The sequence below is a fragment of the Tursiops truncatus genome, chromosome 3 (genome assembly GCF_011762595.2).
Source record: "Tursiops truncatus isolate mTurTru1 chromosome 3, mTurTru1.mat.Y, whole genome shotgun sequence".
NCBI classification, from domain to species: domain Eukaryota; kingdom Metazoa; phylum Chordata; class Mammalia; order Artiodactyla; family Delphinidae; genus Tursiops; species Tursiops truncatus.
In genome coordinates, this window is record NC_047036.1 from 58,976,048 (window position 1) to 58,992,262 (window position 16,215).

Here is a 16,215-nt window from a genome sequence, read left to right on the forward strand (position 1 = left end):
GTTTTATTCTTAATATACAAGACGCTGCATACAAATCAGGGTTTACAATGCACTTTTCCTTAAAATGTTTTCCTAAGAATACAGTGAGCTGTATACTAAGTGTTCATACTTGATATTCCTTCCAGGATCCAAGGATTCTTCAGCTACAATGTTGTCAAGACTCTTCCGAATGCATGGCCTCTTTGTGGCTTCCCATCCCTGGGAAGTCATAGTGGGGACAGTGACACTGACCATCTGTATGATGTCCATGAACATGTTTACTGGTAACGATAAGATCTGTGGTTGGAATTATGAATGTCCAAAGTTTGAAGAGGTTTGTGAGATTAATCTGATTATTGACTAAATACATTTTGAATTTCTAAAGAGTGTCTCCTTTTAGAGACCACATAATCAAAAAAACTTATGAGTAGAATTTTTATTTCAGTATTCATAACTTCCGTTTACTTATATAGTATGGAAATGCACTGGAAATACTTCTCTTTTGCTTTTGGTATACAAATGAGTGTAATTGACTTTACTTGAGAAATATAGCTTTCATAAGTGACTAATAGTGAAAAATGATCGGCTTAAACATTAGATTGTTTAAAAATTAGGAGTAAATTTTTGATTTGCATTGTAATATTTTATTTGACTTGTGCCTAAATTTATACTATCATGATGGTATGTAAACTAATGATGCATGCAAAATAAAAATTCTTATTTTTGATTTGGATTTTTCTTTTCTATCTCTCCCAATAGGATGTCTTGAGCAGTGACATCATAATTCTGACAATAACACGATGCATAGCAATCCTGTATATTTACTTCCAGTTCCAGAATTTACGCCAACTTGGATCAAAATATATTTTGGGTAATAATTTTATATATTAACCTTTTTGTGTGCTATCAAATTTTTGATTTACTGTGGAAATTTACCTGTTTGTTTAAATCATGTGTGTGGAAATGTGTGTGCTGCATGTATTCAATACTTTTATTTCTTTTTATTCAAGTTAGACGTTCTGCTATTTGAGACTTTAATAATCTGGAGAAAATAGTATTATTTCTCTCAGAATATCGTATGGGACTGTTTGTTATTGTGTGTGTAAAAAAGGCTGAAGTTTTTTCAGTTTGCTGAATTTTGTCATTTTAGGTATTGCTGGACTCTTCACAATTTTCTCAAGTTTTGTATTCAGTACAGTTGTCATTCATTTCTTAGATAAAGAATTGACAGGCTTGAAGTAAGTATTTAAGCATAAATATACTTTCTTTTAAAATATATTGTTAAGAACTGTTCTTCTCTATGATATAAAGCATTATAGTATGTAAATTATCAAAAGTTTATAGAAAATATGGGAAAATTTTTCATGTAATCATTTAGCTAATTTTAATACCTGTTAATGTTTTAGTATATATCCTGTCCCACTTTTTTATACTTAAAGAAAACTTCTGAGATCATACTGTATATACTGCTTTATAACTTTTATGCTTTATAATAGTTTATCAACATCTTTGCATGTCCTTAATGCTAAACTAAATTATTTGTAATAGCTGTCTAGTATTCCCCTATCCTCTAGGTTGGATTGTTAGGTTATTTAATTTCCCCCATTAATAACAACACTGTGATAAATGTCTTTGTAGCTAAATTTTTGTTTGTATTCATAGTCATTTTCTTAGGATACATTCCTAGTAGTGAAACAGTGGCTGTGTAGGTTTTTAGGGCTTTTAAGTGCTGTTATCGCCAATTTGGTCTCTAGAAAGGTTGTTCAGTTTATTCTTCTATAGATAGTAATTAATGAAAAAAGAATTGCATACAGTATACGGGTTTCCCCTGCTATCTGAAAGTACACCTTTCCTATGAAACCTTTTGTAAGTGATGAAGCAGTTGCCTTGGGACACATCTTTGAAGGGATACACACAATAAATCAAGGTAAAGCACTGTATTTACAGACACAGTTCAAAGCTATGGCAGCTCGGTGCTGAGATGCTAAGTGTAGTTCCCAGGCAGTGCCGTTCTCTCTATCTGCTCCAGGTACCCACTGCCTCTGTAACGGTTCCCTGCAAAACAAACACTGAATGCTATTTTCTCTTTTCACCTTTTTTTGTCAAAGTGAAAACCTTGTTTGGATTTCTTTTGGTTAGCAAAAATGGTTACTATGTAGGTCTTTCATAAAAGAGAAGTGGCGTAAAGCAAACTTTCGAAAAGTGGGGGACACCTGTATTCCTCTTTTTCCCCCGTGGTGATTCACAAGGACACATTTTTTTTTTAACTAAGGATGATATTTTGCTATAGAATTATCAGAAGGTGTTTCTGTATAAATATATTTACATTTTTAACATTAAAAATATTCTTAAATATTTTGAGTGACTAATATATTTAGCTTTGAGGATGCCAAAGGAATATAGGTTATACCTTTTGTTCTGCAAAGAGGTAACACATGCCAGAGCTCATACAAGGCATGGGACGAGGGGTGGGGGGGGAGTTTTGTTTTAGGAAGGGACTTTTCGGTAATATTTTTTCTTTTGTTAAATAATACCTGATCATCTTGTTTTCTTTTTTTCTTCCCCCAGTGAAGCTTTGCCCTTCTTCCTACTGCTGATTGACCTTTCCAGAGCAAGTGCACTAGCAAAGTTTGCCCTCAGTTCCAACTCACAGGTATTATTTATAAGACATGAATGTTAGTAGTATCCTTTTTTTCAGATTGTTTACATTAATAGGAAAGATTAATAGAGTTTCTTCACAGTTCAAGATTCAGGAATTGCCTGCAATTTTGTCAAGTCCTAAGACTGGTCTTCCTAGGAGCCCTAGGAACTGTCCCATTTATCTGACAACTCAGTTGTAATTCCACAGCTTCTAGAATTTGGAATCTTGCCTATTTTCCTTTTTGAAGTTTTCAGAACGTAAGGTATTATGTCTTTTAGGATAAATTGGAGTATCTACCTAGTGAAACATACCAGAGGACAGACAGGATCTAATGGAAGAATCTCAGGGTAGATTGATTTCTAAACCCCATGAATTAACACTAGCATTATTTCCCATCTAAAGTTTTATCTTGGTGTTCATTAGTCACTTTAAAGAACGTAACATTTTTAATAACGCTGAGTAACAGTATAAAATATCGTGTACTTCTGCCCTGATTATGTATTTGATGAATATTTATGATCATTTGAGCATTTTGACAAGGATATTTAGGTTTCATAATACTAATATGATCTCAGAAAATTTGCAACTAAGAACTTCTGTCAGTGGTAGCCAAAGTATAAAATGTAGGATTTATGTGGGATTTAAATGGCAGGATTAATGCACCACTTCAAAGGACTCTTCCTAAGAAATATCTCGTTCAGTGGACGGGGAAAGCAGGGCAGTGTACATATTCTTCTTTCTTTAGTCCTCTGTATTATCCTTTGTATCTGGAATGCCTGTTAGTCTTAGCATATTGTGTATTTTATTCTTAATATAGTAAATTAGGTTTAGTAGAAGCCCTTGGATGCGCTAACATTTTTAAAAGTTACTTTGTACCTTACCCTCATGATATGTTTGGTCTGTGTTTTAGGATGAAGTAAGGGAAAACATTGCTCGTGGGATGGCAATTTTAGGTCCCACATTCACCCTTGATGCTCTTGTAGAATGTCTTGTGATTGGAGTTGGTACCATGTCAGGTTTGTAAACAGTTTTTAATATATTTTAAAATGAGTTTGTAGAAGAGAAAAAGGAATATATTAAATTGTATCAATTACTCTTAAATTCTGACTTTTAAAAGTCTGACATTACTCTTAAAATTTTTTAATTGTATGAATATGTGGGTATATCTGATCTGACCTTATGTCTGTCTGCTTTAGCAAAAACTTAGTAGGTTACCGATTTCTTTTTTTTTTTACATTAATTAATTAATTATTTTAAATATTTGGCGGCATTAGGTCTTTGTTGCTGTGGGCGGGCTTTCTCTAGTTGCATTGAGCGGGGGCTACTCTTTGTTGCAGTGCGCGGGCTTCTAATTGCAGTGGTTTCTCTTGTTGCGGAGCAGGGCTCTAGGCACGCGGGCTTCAGTAGTTGTGGCATGTGGACTCAGTAGTTGTGGCTCGCGGGCTCTAGAGCACAGGCTTCGTAGTTGTGGCGCACGGTCTTAGTTGCTCTGCAGCGTGTGGGATCTTCCCGGACCAGGGCTTGAACCCATGTCCCCTGCGTTGGCAGGTGGATTCTCAACCGCTGCACCACCAGGGAAGTCCCCTGATTTATTTTCACTCTTACTATCTCATCATCTTTTCCTGTGCTCTACTTTTTTGATGACTTTAAGGTGTTTTTATTTGCTTTTTGTTTGGTTTTTAACCAAGATTGTATTCTAGGCTCATTTAGAAAGCATCTTCCAGCCTCCGCTGTTGTCTGGACTAAATTAATGACTTGGTTCCTTGTATTTTAATTGTCATGTAGGAGACAGTGCAAAAGTCAGGAGGTGGACAGATATAAGTTGGGTCCACCTAACTGAGTGGTTAGGAAGATTTAATCAGACAGTATGCAGTACATCTTAGCACTTAGCCAGCACTGACCTCAACACATGTTTCTTCTTCTTAATTGGATAGTAGAGAATTAGATATTAAATATCAAACACAGGACTCCATTATATAGGACAAAAATTATGGCCTCATATGGAAATTTGCCAGAATGAATATATCATGCTGTTGTCAAGGTTTCCTAATCAACTAAGACTAGATTTTCTGGCTTTCTCATGAGGGTCACACTTAGTTAACTACTATTCTAGTGTATTTCCTGGTGCCTTAGTGCCCTCAATAAGGGGTTTCATTCTTTCAGAAGTGTATTATCTAACTTTTAAGAGAGTAGTTAGTTGCTATTATTAGTTGAGGTCTGTTCACTAGATAGTATGTTAAATATATATAATGTTTCTGCTAACTTTCTGAGGGTAAATTTATTATTTATTCAGTTATTTTACCTGTCATTCAAAGTTTATTTAGCAAAGATTTTTTAAAATTATTTTTTTAAATGTACATTTCTTAAAATTTATTTTTTGGGTATAGTTTTGAGTATTGACAAAGATGTAGTCATGTAACTGCCACCACAGTCAAGAAAAAATGTTTTTGATCAGGTGAAAATATACCTATGTGATTTTATACAAGCCGAACAGTATGTAAGAAGATGAGAGGATTAGCTAGGAACTGGTAGTGGGCTTTGAAACTGATGTGGAAAGCAGTGGAGACTGATGTGGAAAGTAGGGTGATGAGTTTGGTCATAAGTCAGAGCAGTGGACAAAGGAAGTGATTAGATTTGATATTGGAAAACCCAGCTAGGAGGCATTTACAGCCATACAGAAATGGTAAAATTAGGGATTTGGCTTAGGGTAGAATAAAAGGACAGATTTAACACATACTAACTAGGAAAGTAAACCTTTGGAAAGCCAGTAAAAAATTTTAAAAAGTCTTTACTTCTTGGAACTTGTAGATTGGTGCTTCCTCCTTGCAGTAAAAAAGTGGCACAAAGAGGCTGCGCCACTGGGACAGAGTAAGGAAGAATGCCTGAAGAATCTATGACGACAGTAGTTACTGTTGTACAAAGGGAAAGAGTAGGTAGCCAGGTGGTAAAAAGCAATGGTCAATATGGGTTTGATAGTCTCAAGTTTGAAAAGATTACATTTGGCTACTTTTTAAATATAGGTTGTTCATAATGCTTTTGTCATTGTAATTTTGTATTCTCTTGAATTTCTGCATTTGAGGGTAATAGCTATAGAATTTTTAGAAAATACAATGTATACTTTTTTTCTATTATTTAGTCAAATGATCTATTACGATTCAGAAAATAAAATACAACATTGAGGGGTTTTTTGTATTACTCTAGTTAGCAGTCTTTATGGGAGAAGGGAATCAATTTTTATATGTATTTCAAAACATTTTTATATTTAATGTGAATAACATCAGAAATACGTTTTATATTTTATATTCGAGTTTATTTGTAAAGAGAGGGAGTAGGATTTGGTAATCTAATCTTTCCCCAGCTCTGTTCCCTTCTATTTGAGAAGATTACCAAGTGATACTGCAAGCATTTTGTAATGGAACATTTATTAACTTTGGATCTTGGGTTGCCTTTTTGCATTATATCATTTTTCAAACAGATCAATGAAATGAACCAAAATTGTAAGAACATCAGTAGACACCACAGAGGTTATATTGAAAACAGAGCTGAGTAGTACACATAAAATACTTATTATGATACTATATCAGGAATGGTATAACTGGCAGTGTGTTTTTTACAAAAAGTCCTTGGTCCACAGGTGAATTGCTTTTGTGGTGATGAGTGGGATCGGATCAGTAGTATAATGGGGTGGGAGGAGTTTGCTCCATTAGAGCTGACTGTCCTTGATATCCTGTCTCAAAACAGAGTACACCATTTGATCAAAGGGGATGATCAGACGGATATTAAACGCTGCCGTGCCTGGCATTGTGACGTTGGGGACATGGGAGAAGCCAAGGTCGCTGCCCTCGAGGAAGTTATCCTCTGTGTGCTCAGGCTTCACAGCACCTCTGAGTTTCTAATTCTTTTTCCAGTAGATGACAAAGAGCTTAATATACTAATACTTCCACGTATTTGTCTACCTATAGGAAGAGTCCTTGTGATGTATGCAGCATCAGAAATACACATACTGCTTTACTAGCTGATGCATTTAATTTTTCTCTAACCAGGGGTGCGTCAACTTGAAATTATGTGCTGCTTTGGCTGCATGTCAGTTCTCGCCAACTACTTCGTGTTCATGACTTTCTTCCCAGCGTGTGTGTCCTTGGTTTTAGAGGTAAGAGCAGTTCTTACTTACATTAGTAGAAGAGTAATATTTTTCATATTAGTTCACCTAAAGAATATTAGCACCTTCTAACGTAGTGCTCACTTACTTTGTAGCTTTCTCGGGAAAGCCGCGAGGGTCATCCAATTTGGCAGCTCAGCCATTTTGCCCGAGTTTTAGAAGAAGAAGAAAATAAACCAAATCCTGTTACTCAGAGGGTTAAGATGATTATGGTAATTATACAGTTTTATTCTTCTTTCATTATTTTTAGTTCCAGTATCATATTCTGCTTTTCAATTTTTTTTCCTTCTTGTCTTTCTGCAATTTTTGGCTCTTTCACTGATGTTCCTCTTCCCTTTTTTTTTTCTTTTTCTATCTTTTTTTCTCATTTCTTTGAGGCCCCTGGTTTTCTCTCTGCCCTAAATAGATTTTTCAAGTTCTTCCACTTTATCTCTCTTAGAAAATCTGTTCTTTTTTTGGGAATGTTTTCAGCCGTTCAATGGGGCCATTGCTTTAGTCAGTCACATAGCAAGCCTGGGTCTTTCTTTTCATGGTAAGGGAGGCCATGGGAGGACGGTAGTGTTTAATTATCCAGTTGCACAGGATGAGTTTAGGTTCCATTGATATGCAGAGGATACATGATTTTTACATTTTTATTTCAGTCTCTAGGCTTAGTTCTTGTTCACGCTCACAGTCGCTGGATAGCCGATCCTTCTCCAGCAGACAATTCTAAGGTTTCTTTAGGATTGGATGAAAATGTGTCGAAGAGAATTGAACCAAGTGTTTCCCTATGGCAGTTTTATCTCTCTAAGTAAGTTCCCTGAGCCCTACTTTGTTGTCTATGAATCATAGCACTCTATGCTACTGAGAATTTAGGTGTGCCTTTTGTATTTGAGTAATAACATTTTAATTTGCTTTCTTTTATTCAGAATGATCAGCATGGATATTGAACAAGTTATTACCCTAAGTTTAGCTCTCCTTCTGGCTGTCAAGTATATCTTCTTTGAACAAGCAGAGACAGAATCTACACTCTCGTTAAAAAACCCTATCACATCTCCTGTAGTGACCCAAAAGAAAGTCGCAGACGATTGTTGTAGACGTGACCCTGTACTGGTCAGAAATGACCAGAAATTCCATGCAGTGGAGGAGGAGGCCAGGATAAACAGAGAAAGAAAAGGTGATTTCTTATTCTCTTCATTTTCCATTCTTCCACTGTTGATTTGTCAAGAAGTCGAGTCATTTTTAAAAGTTCAGTGTTGTGAGATTTCTTTTGATCTCTTGAACAGTTGAGGTTATAAAACCCTTAGTGGCAGAAACTGACACCTCAAACAGAGCTACATTTGTGGTTGGTAACTCCTCCTTACTCAATACTTCACTGGAACTAGAGACACAGGAACCTGAAATTGAACTTCCCATGGAGCCGCGGCCTAATGAAGAATGTCTGCAGATACTTGGGAATGCAGAGGTGAGAAAATAAAACAAACTCAAGCTGGTATCTTTCTTAAGAAAAGGAGCTTTTTTATTAAAGGAAGGAAGGAAGTTATAGCTACTGAGTACCTAAGTTCTGGGCACACTGTTGCATGGCTTACAGGTACTGGTCTTATTTATTTATTCCCTACAACCTTGTAAGATAGGTGGAATTTTCTCCATTTTTCAGATGAGAAAATGTAAGCTCCAGGAGGGTTAATTAAGTATGTCCCAAAGTAAAACATCTAGGAAATGGTAAAGCTAGGATCAAGAGTCCAAGATTTACTGACTCAAGTGTCACAGTGCTCTTTCTACTTTATTACTGTTTATTAAAGAGATGAGCAACTGCTGTATTCTCATATGTGTTAAGGCCTAGGAAAGTTTTCACACAGAAATGAACTTCAGAGAAAGAAGAAAGGTTTTGGGGGCTTTTTGTTTGGTTTGGTTTTTTAAAGTAAGCTTGATGCTCCTGAGGAGGCTTATTTTCTTTCTGATGTTTGAACAGGATGTCCTGCCTACAGTCTGCTCATGAGTTAGCGTGACTATTGTGTTCTATCCGTATCTGCTTACTCTGGTTCATTCCTAATTTATGTGCATATGAGTGAGAACAGATTGTGTTTTTCTTCATCAGTTTCCTTTCCCTCATTCTTATTAACATGTGTACCAGTATCTCAACTGTCATGCTGTATTACAAAACTTATAGGGTGGGTGTCAGCATCTTAATTGGAATTTTTTTTTCTATGAACATCACTTGAACAATTTAGTGTTTTTGGTTTAACATTTGTTTAGTTTTCACATTTTTATAAAGAATTTGTCTTTATTTTGATGTTCTTATTTCTACTTAAATCATCTCCTTCTTTAGAACTTCAAATTCCTTTGGGTTCTTAAAGTACTTGTGTTTTAGTTCTATGGAGAGCACTGTTTGTATTAAATGGTCTATTTATTATGAAGAGTATGAAGTATGGTTCTTCAAGTCTTTTTTCATTTCCCTCTATCCAACCCCCTTCTATTTTTTCCCCATTTCTTTAGAAAGGTGCAAAATTCCTTAGTGATGCTGAGATCATCCAATTAGTCAATGCTAAGCATATCCCAGCTTACAAATTGGAAACTCTGATGGAAACCTATGAACGAGGTGTATCTATTCGTCGACAGTTACTTTCCAGAAAACTTCCAGAGCCTTCTTCTCTCCAGTATCTGCCCTACAGGGACTATAACTACTCCTTGGTATGTTATTTTCTTGATTTGAGCAGCTTTGCTTTGTAGCTTTAGTTTTTCAGTCTTTTTCTTGACTTGTCTTTTATACATACATAGTTTTATAAAACATCGTCCTTTTTAACTCATTTTACTGTAATTTTGTATTCTGCTTATGATATAGGTCATCAAAATTAAAAACTATTTTTCCTGTTTTTATTTATAGTCATTACTCAAGACTTTTAAAGAGTAAATAAAAAACTTGGTTGAAAAATACACTAAAGCATTAAGTTTGAAGAAAGTTATTAATGACAAGGGCTGGGTATTTGCTATATAGATTTTCACTTGGTGCCTGACTTTACCTTTTAGGTGATGGGAGCTTGCTGTGAGAATGTTATCGGTTATATGCCCATCCCTGTTGGAGTGGCAGGACCTCTGTGCCTGGATGAAAAAGAATTTCAGGTTCCAATGGCAACAACAGAAGGTTGTCTTGTGGCCAGTACTAATAGAGGCTGCAGAGCAATAGGTGTAAGTTGGCATTTATATATTTGCCTGTTTTAAGATACACTCTAGGCAGTGAGAAGAAATTTGGGGACAATCAAGGACACCTTTTGGGACAAGCAGAACTGTTTTCAGGATTAACATGCTTTTGTAACATACTCTTCATAGCTTGGTGGAGGTGCCAGCAGCCGAATCCTTGCAGACGGGATCACTCGTGGCCCAGTGGTGCGTTTTCCCCGTGCTTGTGACTCTGCAGAAGTGAAGGCCTGGCTCGAGACACCTGAAGGGTTCACAGTGATAAAGGAGGCATTCGACAGCACCAGCAGGTGTGTGTGGGGGGGGCTTATATGTGCATTTATGTTTATTTCAGAACCAGTGCCATCTTCTAGGATGGCTAAACATAACTGTTAACGTATTGACTGCCTAAGGTGATGTAATAAAATATCAACTTTCAATCCATTCTTTCAAAATAAGTAATATTAATGCTTGGTTGGGATGGAGGGAGCAGAATGTTGATACAAATGAATATCTCCATAAAGGTTAATTAGAAAGAAATAGCGTGAGCTTGCAAGTTTGTGTGTTGGTTTTATAAGGCTCACTTTGATTAGGCTATTACTTTGCCCTACAAGAGTTTTGACCAAAACTTGCCCTAGGGCAGAATTGCCTGAGAAAAAGATTTTCCAAGCAGGATAGAGGTAAATATTAGTATAGCAGATATACTTTGAATACAAAAAATTAAATTTATAAAGAAATATAATCAATACAAATGATAACCCCACTATAGTTCAAGCTTATATGCTTGCTTTCATTTGAACTTTTAAAGTTTATTTATGATGACGTGACTTTCTGCAGCCCTTCCTTCTTGCAGCATGTAAGAATGAGACAGAGTTGAAGTAGTATTCTAATATAATGTTTAATTAAAGAAAGTACATTTAATATGTAGTCTCCATGAGTTTTCTCTTATGTGTAAAATGAACCAACTAAGGTAGACTTTAAGATAACTTCCATTTCCTTAAAAAAGTAAAAAATAAAGTCTTTGCTTCTTTTATTTACAGATTTGCACGTCTACAGAAACTTCAGATGAGTGTTGCTGGACGCAACCTTTACATCCGTTTCCAGTCGAAGTCAGGTGATGCCATGGGGATGAACATGATTTCAAAGGTGAGCATGGATGGACTATATGAGAACTTGCAGGAGTGACTGTCCCTGGAGGGGGGGAACAGACTTGCTCTTTACTTTATTCCCTCTATTCCCTCCTGTACTTTTGAATTTTGTACCATGTACACATACTACTTACTCAAAGAGTTAACTGATTGAAAGATTTTTATTGAAAGGTAAATATTGATTCATGTAACTCATGTTATATAAAGCAGGCATTTGTTGATTGGTGGTGTTTGTATTTGATATATTTAGACTTAACATTGTACATGTTCTGGGTCTACTCAGAAGGGCTGGGAGGAATCTGGGGATTTGTTCTTCAAAACTTTCTTAAACCTGAAAGCTGACCTCTTCTAGAGGCTTCAAGACATATTTAAGAAGCCAAGTTCATGTGTGTATAGCTCCTTTAATTATCTCCTTAGAAGATTGTGTATAGCTTAAATTTTATTCTACTGATATTTGTTGTTTATCAGATAGAAATGTAAAATGTTAAAGTCAATTAGCTAGGCTAATTGTGCTTTACCTGTTATAAGGACTATTCAGAAAGAGAGTATAGTGACTAAATACATACGCTTTAAAATTTTCCAATAAATAGTATAGCAGTTCCTGAAAAAAATAAAAATAGAATTACAAGCAGGATCTCAAAAAGACGTTCGTATAGCCATGTTCATAGCAGCATTCACAATAGCCAAAAGCTAGAAGCAGCCCAAGTGTCCATCAGCAGATGAATGGATAAATAAAGTGTGGTATGTACATACAGTGGAATGTGATTCAACCCTAAAAAGAAAGGAAATTCTGACACATGCTAAATATGGATGAGCCTTGAGGTTCACTTACTAAGTGAAATAGTCTGGTCACAGAAGGACAAATACTGTATGATTCCCACTTAAGAGTTCCCTAGATTAGTTAAATTCATAGGGACTGAAAGAAGGGTGGTTACCAGGGGCTAAGTGGAATGAGGAGTTTAATGGGTATAGAGTTTCAGTTTTGCAAGACAAAGAGTTCTGGAGATTGCTTACACACAATGTGAATGTACTTAACACTACTGAACTATACACTTGAAAATAGTTAAGATGGTGAATTCTATGTTTTGTGTATTTTACCACAATTAAAAAAAAAACACTTAAATTGCCAATAAGTATGTTTTGTGTTTTTGAAGTGTGAGTTAATTGAATTAATTTAACTTAATTGGAAGTCATTGGAAGGCTTGTTTACATTTTATGTAAATCCTAATGACTTTCCGTTAACAACAAGATTTACTTTAATGTCTGACTTCTCTTTACAGGCTCGGTAACTTGGGCCTTTGGGTAACAATTTAATAACTAGAAGAGGGAATTTATTACATGTTGATGGTGGATTGAGTACTCACTCCCCAGTGACATGAATACAGTATTATATTCTCAATGAGTTTTTTTTAATATTCTCATTATATTCTCATCATCCTATTCATCAATGACTATAAAGAACTCCATTTTCATATCTAAAAACGTATTAGGAAAAGATTATTATAGTTCTTATATTTAGAAGTGTTAGTATTATTAGATACAAATAAAGCCTCTGATTTATAAATAACTGTTCTAATACAGTTTTTGCTGTTGCTGTTTGTTTGTTTGTTTCTGGCTAATAGGGTACAGAGAAAGCACTTTCAAAGCTTCATGAGTATTTCCCTGAAATGCAGATTCTGGCAGTTAGTGGTAACTACTGTACTGACAAGAAACCTGCTGCTATAAATTGGATAGAGGGAAGAGGAAAGTCTGTTGTTTGTGAAGCTGTAATTCCAGCCAAGGTTGTCAGAGAAGTGAGTGATTGGATGACTTTTATTTTGTTAATCTTTCATTGGATTACAAAATTGGGAAAAGTAATATTAAGGGTTAAGTAAACTTGAATATATGGGTGTGTTTTATCTTATCTCACCCATCTGCCTGTGGGTGGCGTTCACGGAACAGACCTTACTGATAATCTTCTTATTGAGGATGGGGCTTACATGGGGCCACGTCTACACTCCCTTGTTTTCTGGAGGTACAGAAAGTAGATCTGGGTAACCCACTCCTGAATCTTCTGGGGGAAGATGTAAGATGTGCACCACTCTGTTTTCTAGGTATTAAAGACTACTACAGAGGCTATGATTGAGGTCAACATTAATAAAAATCTGGTGGGCTCTGCCATGGCTGGGAGCATCGGTGGCTTCAATGCCCACGCAGCAAACATTGTAACTGCCATCTACATTGCCTGTGGACAGGTGAGGGCGCCAGCCTCCACCTTTCTTGTCTTGCGTTGTTCTAAGTGAGATAAGTTTTATATTTTTTCCTTTCTGTTTTTTTAAGGATGCAGCACAGAATGTTGGTAGTTCAAACTGTATTACTTTAATAGAAGCAAGTGGTCCCACAAATGAAGACTTGTATATCAGCTGCACCATGCCATCTATAGAAATAGGGACTGTGGGTGGTGGGACTAACCTGCTCCCTCAGCAAGCATGTCTGCAGGTAAGACACATGGGGCACAGGCTCCAGTGACCTCAAGCCCAGTTCCGACTCGTTGGGATTCTTTGTGTTTCTACCTGATACCACATATCGCTCCCCTCTCTATTTTAGCCGGTCTTTTCATTCGTTTCCCACCGGCCTAATCCAGTGTGTCCAAGTAAAGCATGTTCAGGCACAGGCTTAGTAAATTGAGAAAGTAGATTAAGAGAGCAAATGATTGTTCATCTGCTCTAAGTAAGTGCACTTCCAGCCAGGCTGTGGATGTTAGGTTCACTGTGGTGTATTCCATTGTTAGTACTGGCTGTCAGATCTTGGAAATGTAGTACTTCCACTGGAGCCTGGTTCTATTCTAATGCCATTGTAGTTGCCCTCATTTTAATTGATTGAATAGGAAGTTGTTGCCATGCCTTGAAGGGTGAGTCCTGCTGTGTCTGTCCCTGGCTGCAGATGCTAGGTGTTCAGGGAGCGTGTAAAGACAATCCTGGGGAAAACGCCCGGCAGCTTGCCCGAATTGTGTGCGGTACAGTGATGGCTGGAGAATTGTCTCTGCTGGCAGCATTGGCAGCAGGACATCTTGTCAGAAGTCACATGATCCACAACAGGTAAGACTTAAAGATTTGTTTAATATGTTTTCCCTATACTTAAAATATGCAGTAGAAAAACCTACTTCTCAGATACAAGTCCTAACTTAAAATTTTGCGTTCCTGATATTTTGTATATCTCTCCTTTGTCTTTTTCTGCTGTAGGTCAAAGATAAATTTACAAGACTTCCAAGGAACTTGCACTAAGAAGGCAGCTTGAATAGCCCGACAGTTCAGAACTGAAACACAGGCGTTGGGTTCTAAAGGACTAACATAAAATCTGTGAATTAAAAAAGCTCAATGCAGTGTCTTGTTGAGGATGAATAGACATGATCAGTGAGACGACTGCTTGGTTTTTGGCTCTTTCAGAAAGTCTGAGGTTCTTCTTTCCATGCAGAGTTCTCAGATCTGAGAAGTTTACATGCTTTACATGCTGTGCTCTTTGGAAAGATCTCAGCGTGGATATTATGCCTTTATAGTATCACAGATGGTAAGCTACAGCACACTTCTGAAAGAGAATACAGCTGGAAAAACAAGTTTTCTTTTGATAAAATTCTTGGAGTTCATGGTGATCAGTGTGAGATTAAACCCTCCTCCTGTCCACACCCGCCCTAGCCCCAATCCTGGGTTGAAAATGGATTTTTAAATTATACTATAGCTGACAAAACTCCTGATTTCATAGTTAATTTATTAAGTCTGGGTTGTAGACCTTTAAAAAAAATAAGAGCTAAGTTTATTTTTTGTAAACGAATACTTCATTTGGTGCTGGTCTATTTTGATTTTTGGAGGTGATAGGCAACATGATTCTTCAGAAGGGGACCTGCTTTCTTCAGAGGAAGAATTACTCTTATTCCCAAATTACAGAATAATGTGCTAAACAGTGCTAAACAGTTCTCTTTCAAGAAAAAAAATCACTGCATTTCTCTCTGCAGGCTATTTGTTCAGAGAGGACTCTTGTCTAAATACAAATGTTTGTCTAGATTGGCTATAACATATCTTTCAGCATATAAGCCTTTAAGAAACAGAGTTTTGTGCTTTTTATGAAAGATGCAAGAGCTCTTAATATTGCTTAGACAAAGGTGACTCTGTTTATCAATGACATACAAGTCTGTGACCTCTCTTAGAACTCAGGGGGTAGAAAACACAAGTTTGGAAGAAAATTACCATTTCTTGAAGCCAAGTTTAATTTCTTAAAAGACACTTAAATTTATTTAGCTGAAAAATCTAGGTAGTTTTTTGTAAAGAACTGTACCAAATTTGTATATGTTGTAATAAAGCTTCTTGTGCCAGGAGTTTATTGAAAGCGTTCAAGAAATAAACAAAAATCACCCGATATACTGGTAAAACATTCTAAGCTTGGGCCAGAGAAGGCAGTGTTCTTTAATGTTGTCCAGGAAAGCCTGGCTTGCTTGTTGAGCCTAATGAAGGGGAAGGTCAGCTTTCAGAGCCAGTGAAGGTGCTGTGTGAATGGCCGTGGAGGGAGTGTCCCTTGTCCTGTGGCCAGGAGGTTGGTGACTGAAACATCCACACAGGGCTCTTTGATGGACCCATAAAATCTTCCTCAGGGGGTCAGCAGAGTTGTTGAATCTTAATTTTTTTTTTTTTAATGTACAACTTTTGTATAAATAATAAAGAACTCCTTATTTTGTATTACATCTAATGCTTCAAGTGTTGGTCTTGGAAAGCTGATGGCTCATGTAGAAGATGGACTCTGAGAAACATTCCAGTAATGCCGTGGCAGTACAGAGAGCCTCTGAGTGATTGTGTCTGCATTGTTGGGGAAGATTGACAATTTCTGTTTTATGTAAAGTTTAAATTGCTTCTGTTGTGACTTTTCATCCAGTGACTTTTTATCTGAATTTTTCATGGAAGTGGCAGTGAGAAATATTTTGAGTCTTCATTTTGGTGACTGTAACCAATATCTTGCTAAACTAATGTTTTGTACAGTTACTAAATTGTATACATTTTGTTATACTTTTTCCCCCAGTTCCAGTAAATTATGAAAAGGAGGTTAATACTGATAAGTGTAATCAGTAACCTTTTTTGTTTGGATTAACCATAGGCCTGCCTGAGACCTGG

At 36.5% G+C, this 16,215-nt stretch overlaps 1 protein-coding gene across 3 annotated transcripts in view; it reads left to right on the forward strand.

Moving 5' to 3' along the window:
• Positions 1–15,791, forward strand: part of HMGCR (3-hydroxy-3-methylglutaryl-CoA reductase) — a 53,304-nt gene extending 37,513 nt beyond the window's left edge. For all 3 annotated transcript variants that reach the window (XM_019929822.3, XM_019929823.3, XM_004326385.4), the window contains exons 2-20: positions 126–313; positions 739–850; positions 1,130–1,217; positions 2,548–2,632; positions 3,531–3,636; positions 6,664–6,770; positions 6,875–6,991; positions 7,421–7,569; positions 7,688–7,935; positions 8,045–8,223; positions 9,255–9,449; positions 9,786–9,944; positions 10,086–10,243; positions 10,973–11,078; positions 12,703–12,873; positions 13,174–13,314; positions 13,400–13,558; positions 14,003–14,157; positions 14,302–15,791. In XM_019929822.3, the coding sequence (XP_019785381.2) occupies positions 149–313; positions 739–850; positions 1,130–1,217; positions 2,548–2,632; positions 3,531–3,636; positions 6,664–6,770; positions 6,875–6,991; positions 7,421–7,569; positions 7,688–7,935; positions 8,045–8,223; positions 9,255–9,449; positions 9,786–9,944; positions 10,086–10,243; positions 10,973–11,078; positions 12,703–12,873; positions 13,174–13,314; positions 13,400–13,558; positions 14,003–14,157; positions 14,302–14,356 (2,655 nt within the window). In that variant the 5' untranslated portion in view covers positions 126–148 and the 3' untranslated portion in view covers positions 14,357–15,791. The remainder of the gene's footprint in view (positions 1–125; positions 314–738; positions 851–1,129; positions 1,218–2,547; positions 2,633–3,530; positions 3,637–6,663; positions 6,771–6,874; positions 6,992–7,420; positions 7,570–7,687; positions 7,936–8,044; positions 8,224–9,254; positions 9,450–9,785; positions 9,945–10,085; positions 10,244–10,972; positions 11,079–12,702; positions 12,874–13,173; positions 13,315–13,399; positions 13,559–14,002; positions 14,158–14,301) is intronic.
• The last annotated feature ends 424 nt before the right edge of the window (positions 15,792–16,215 follow it).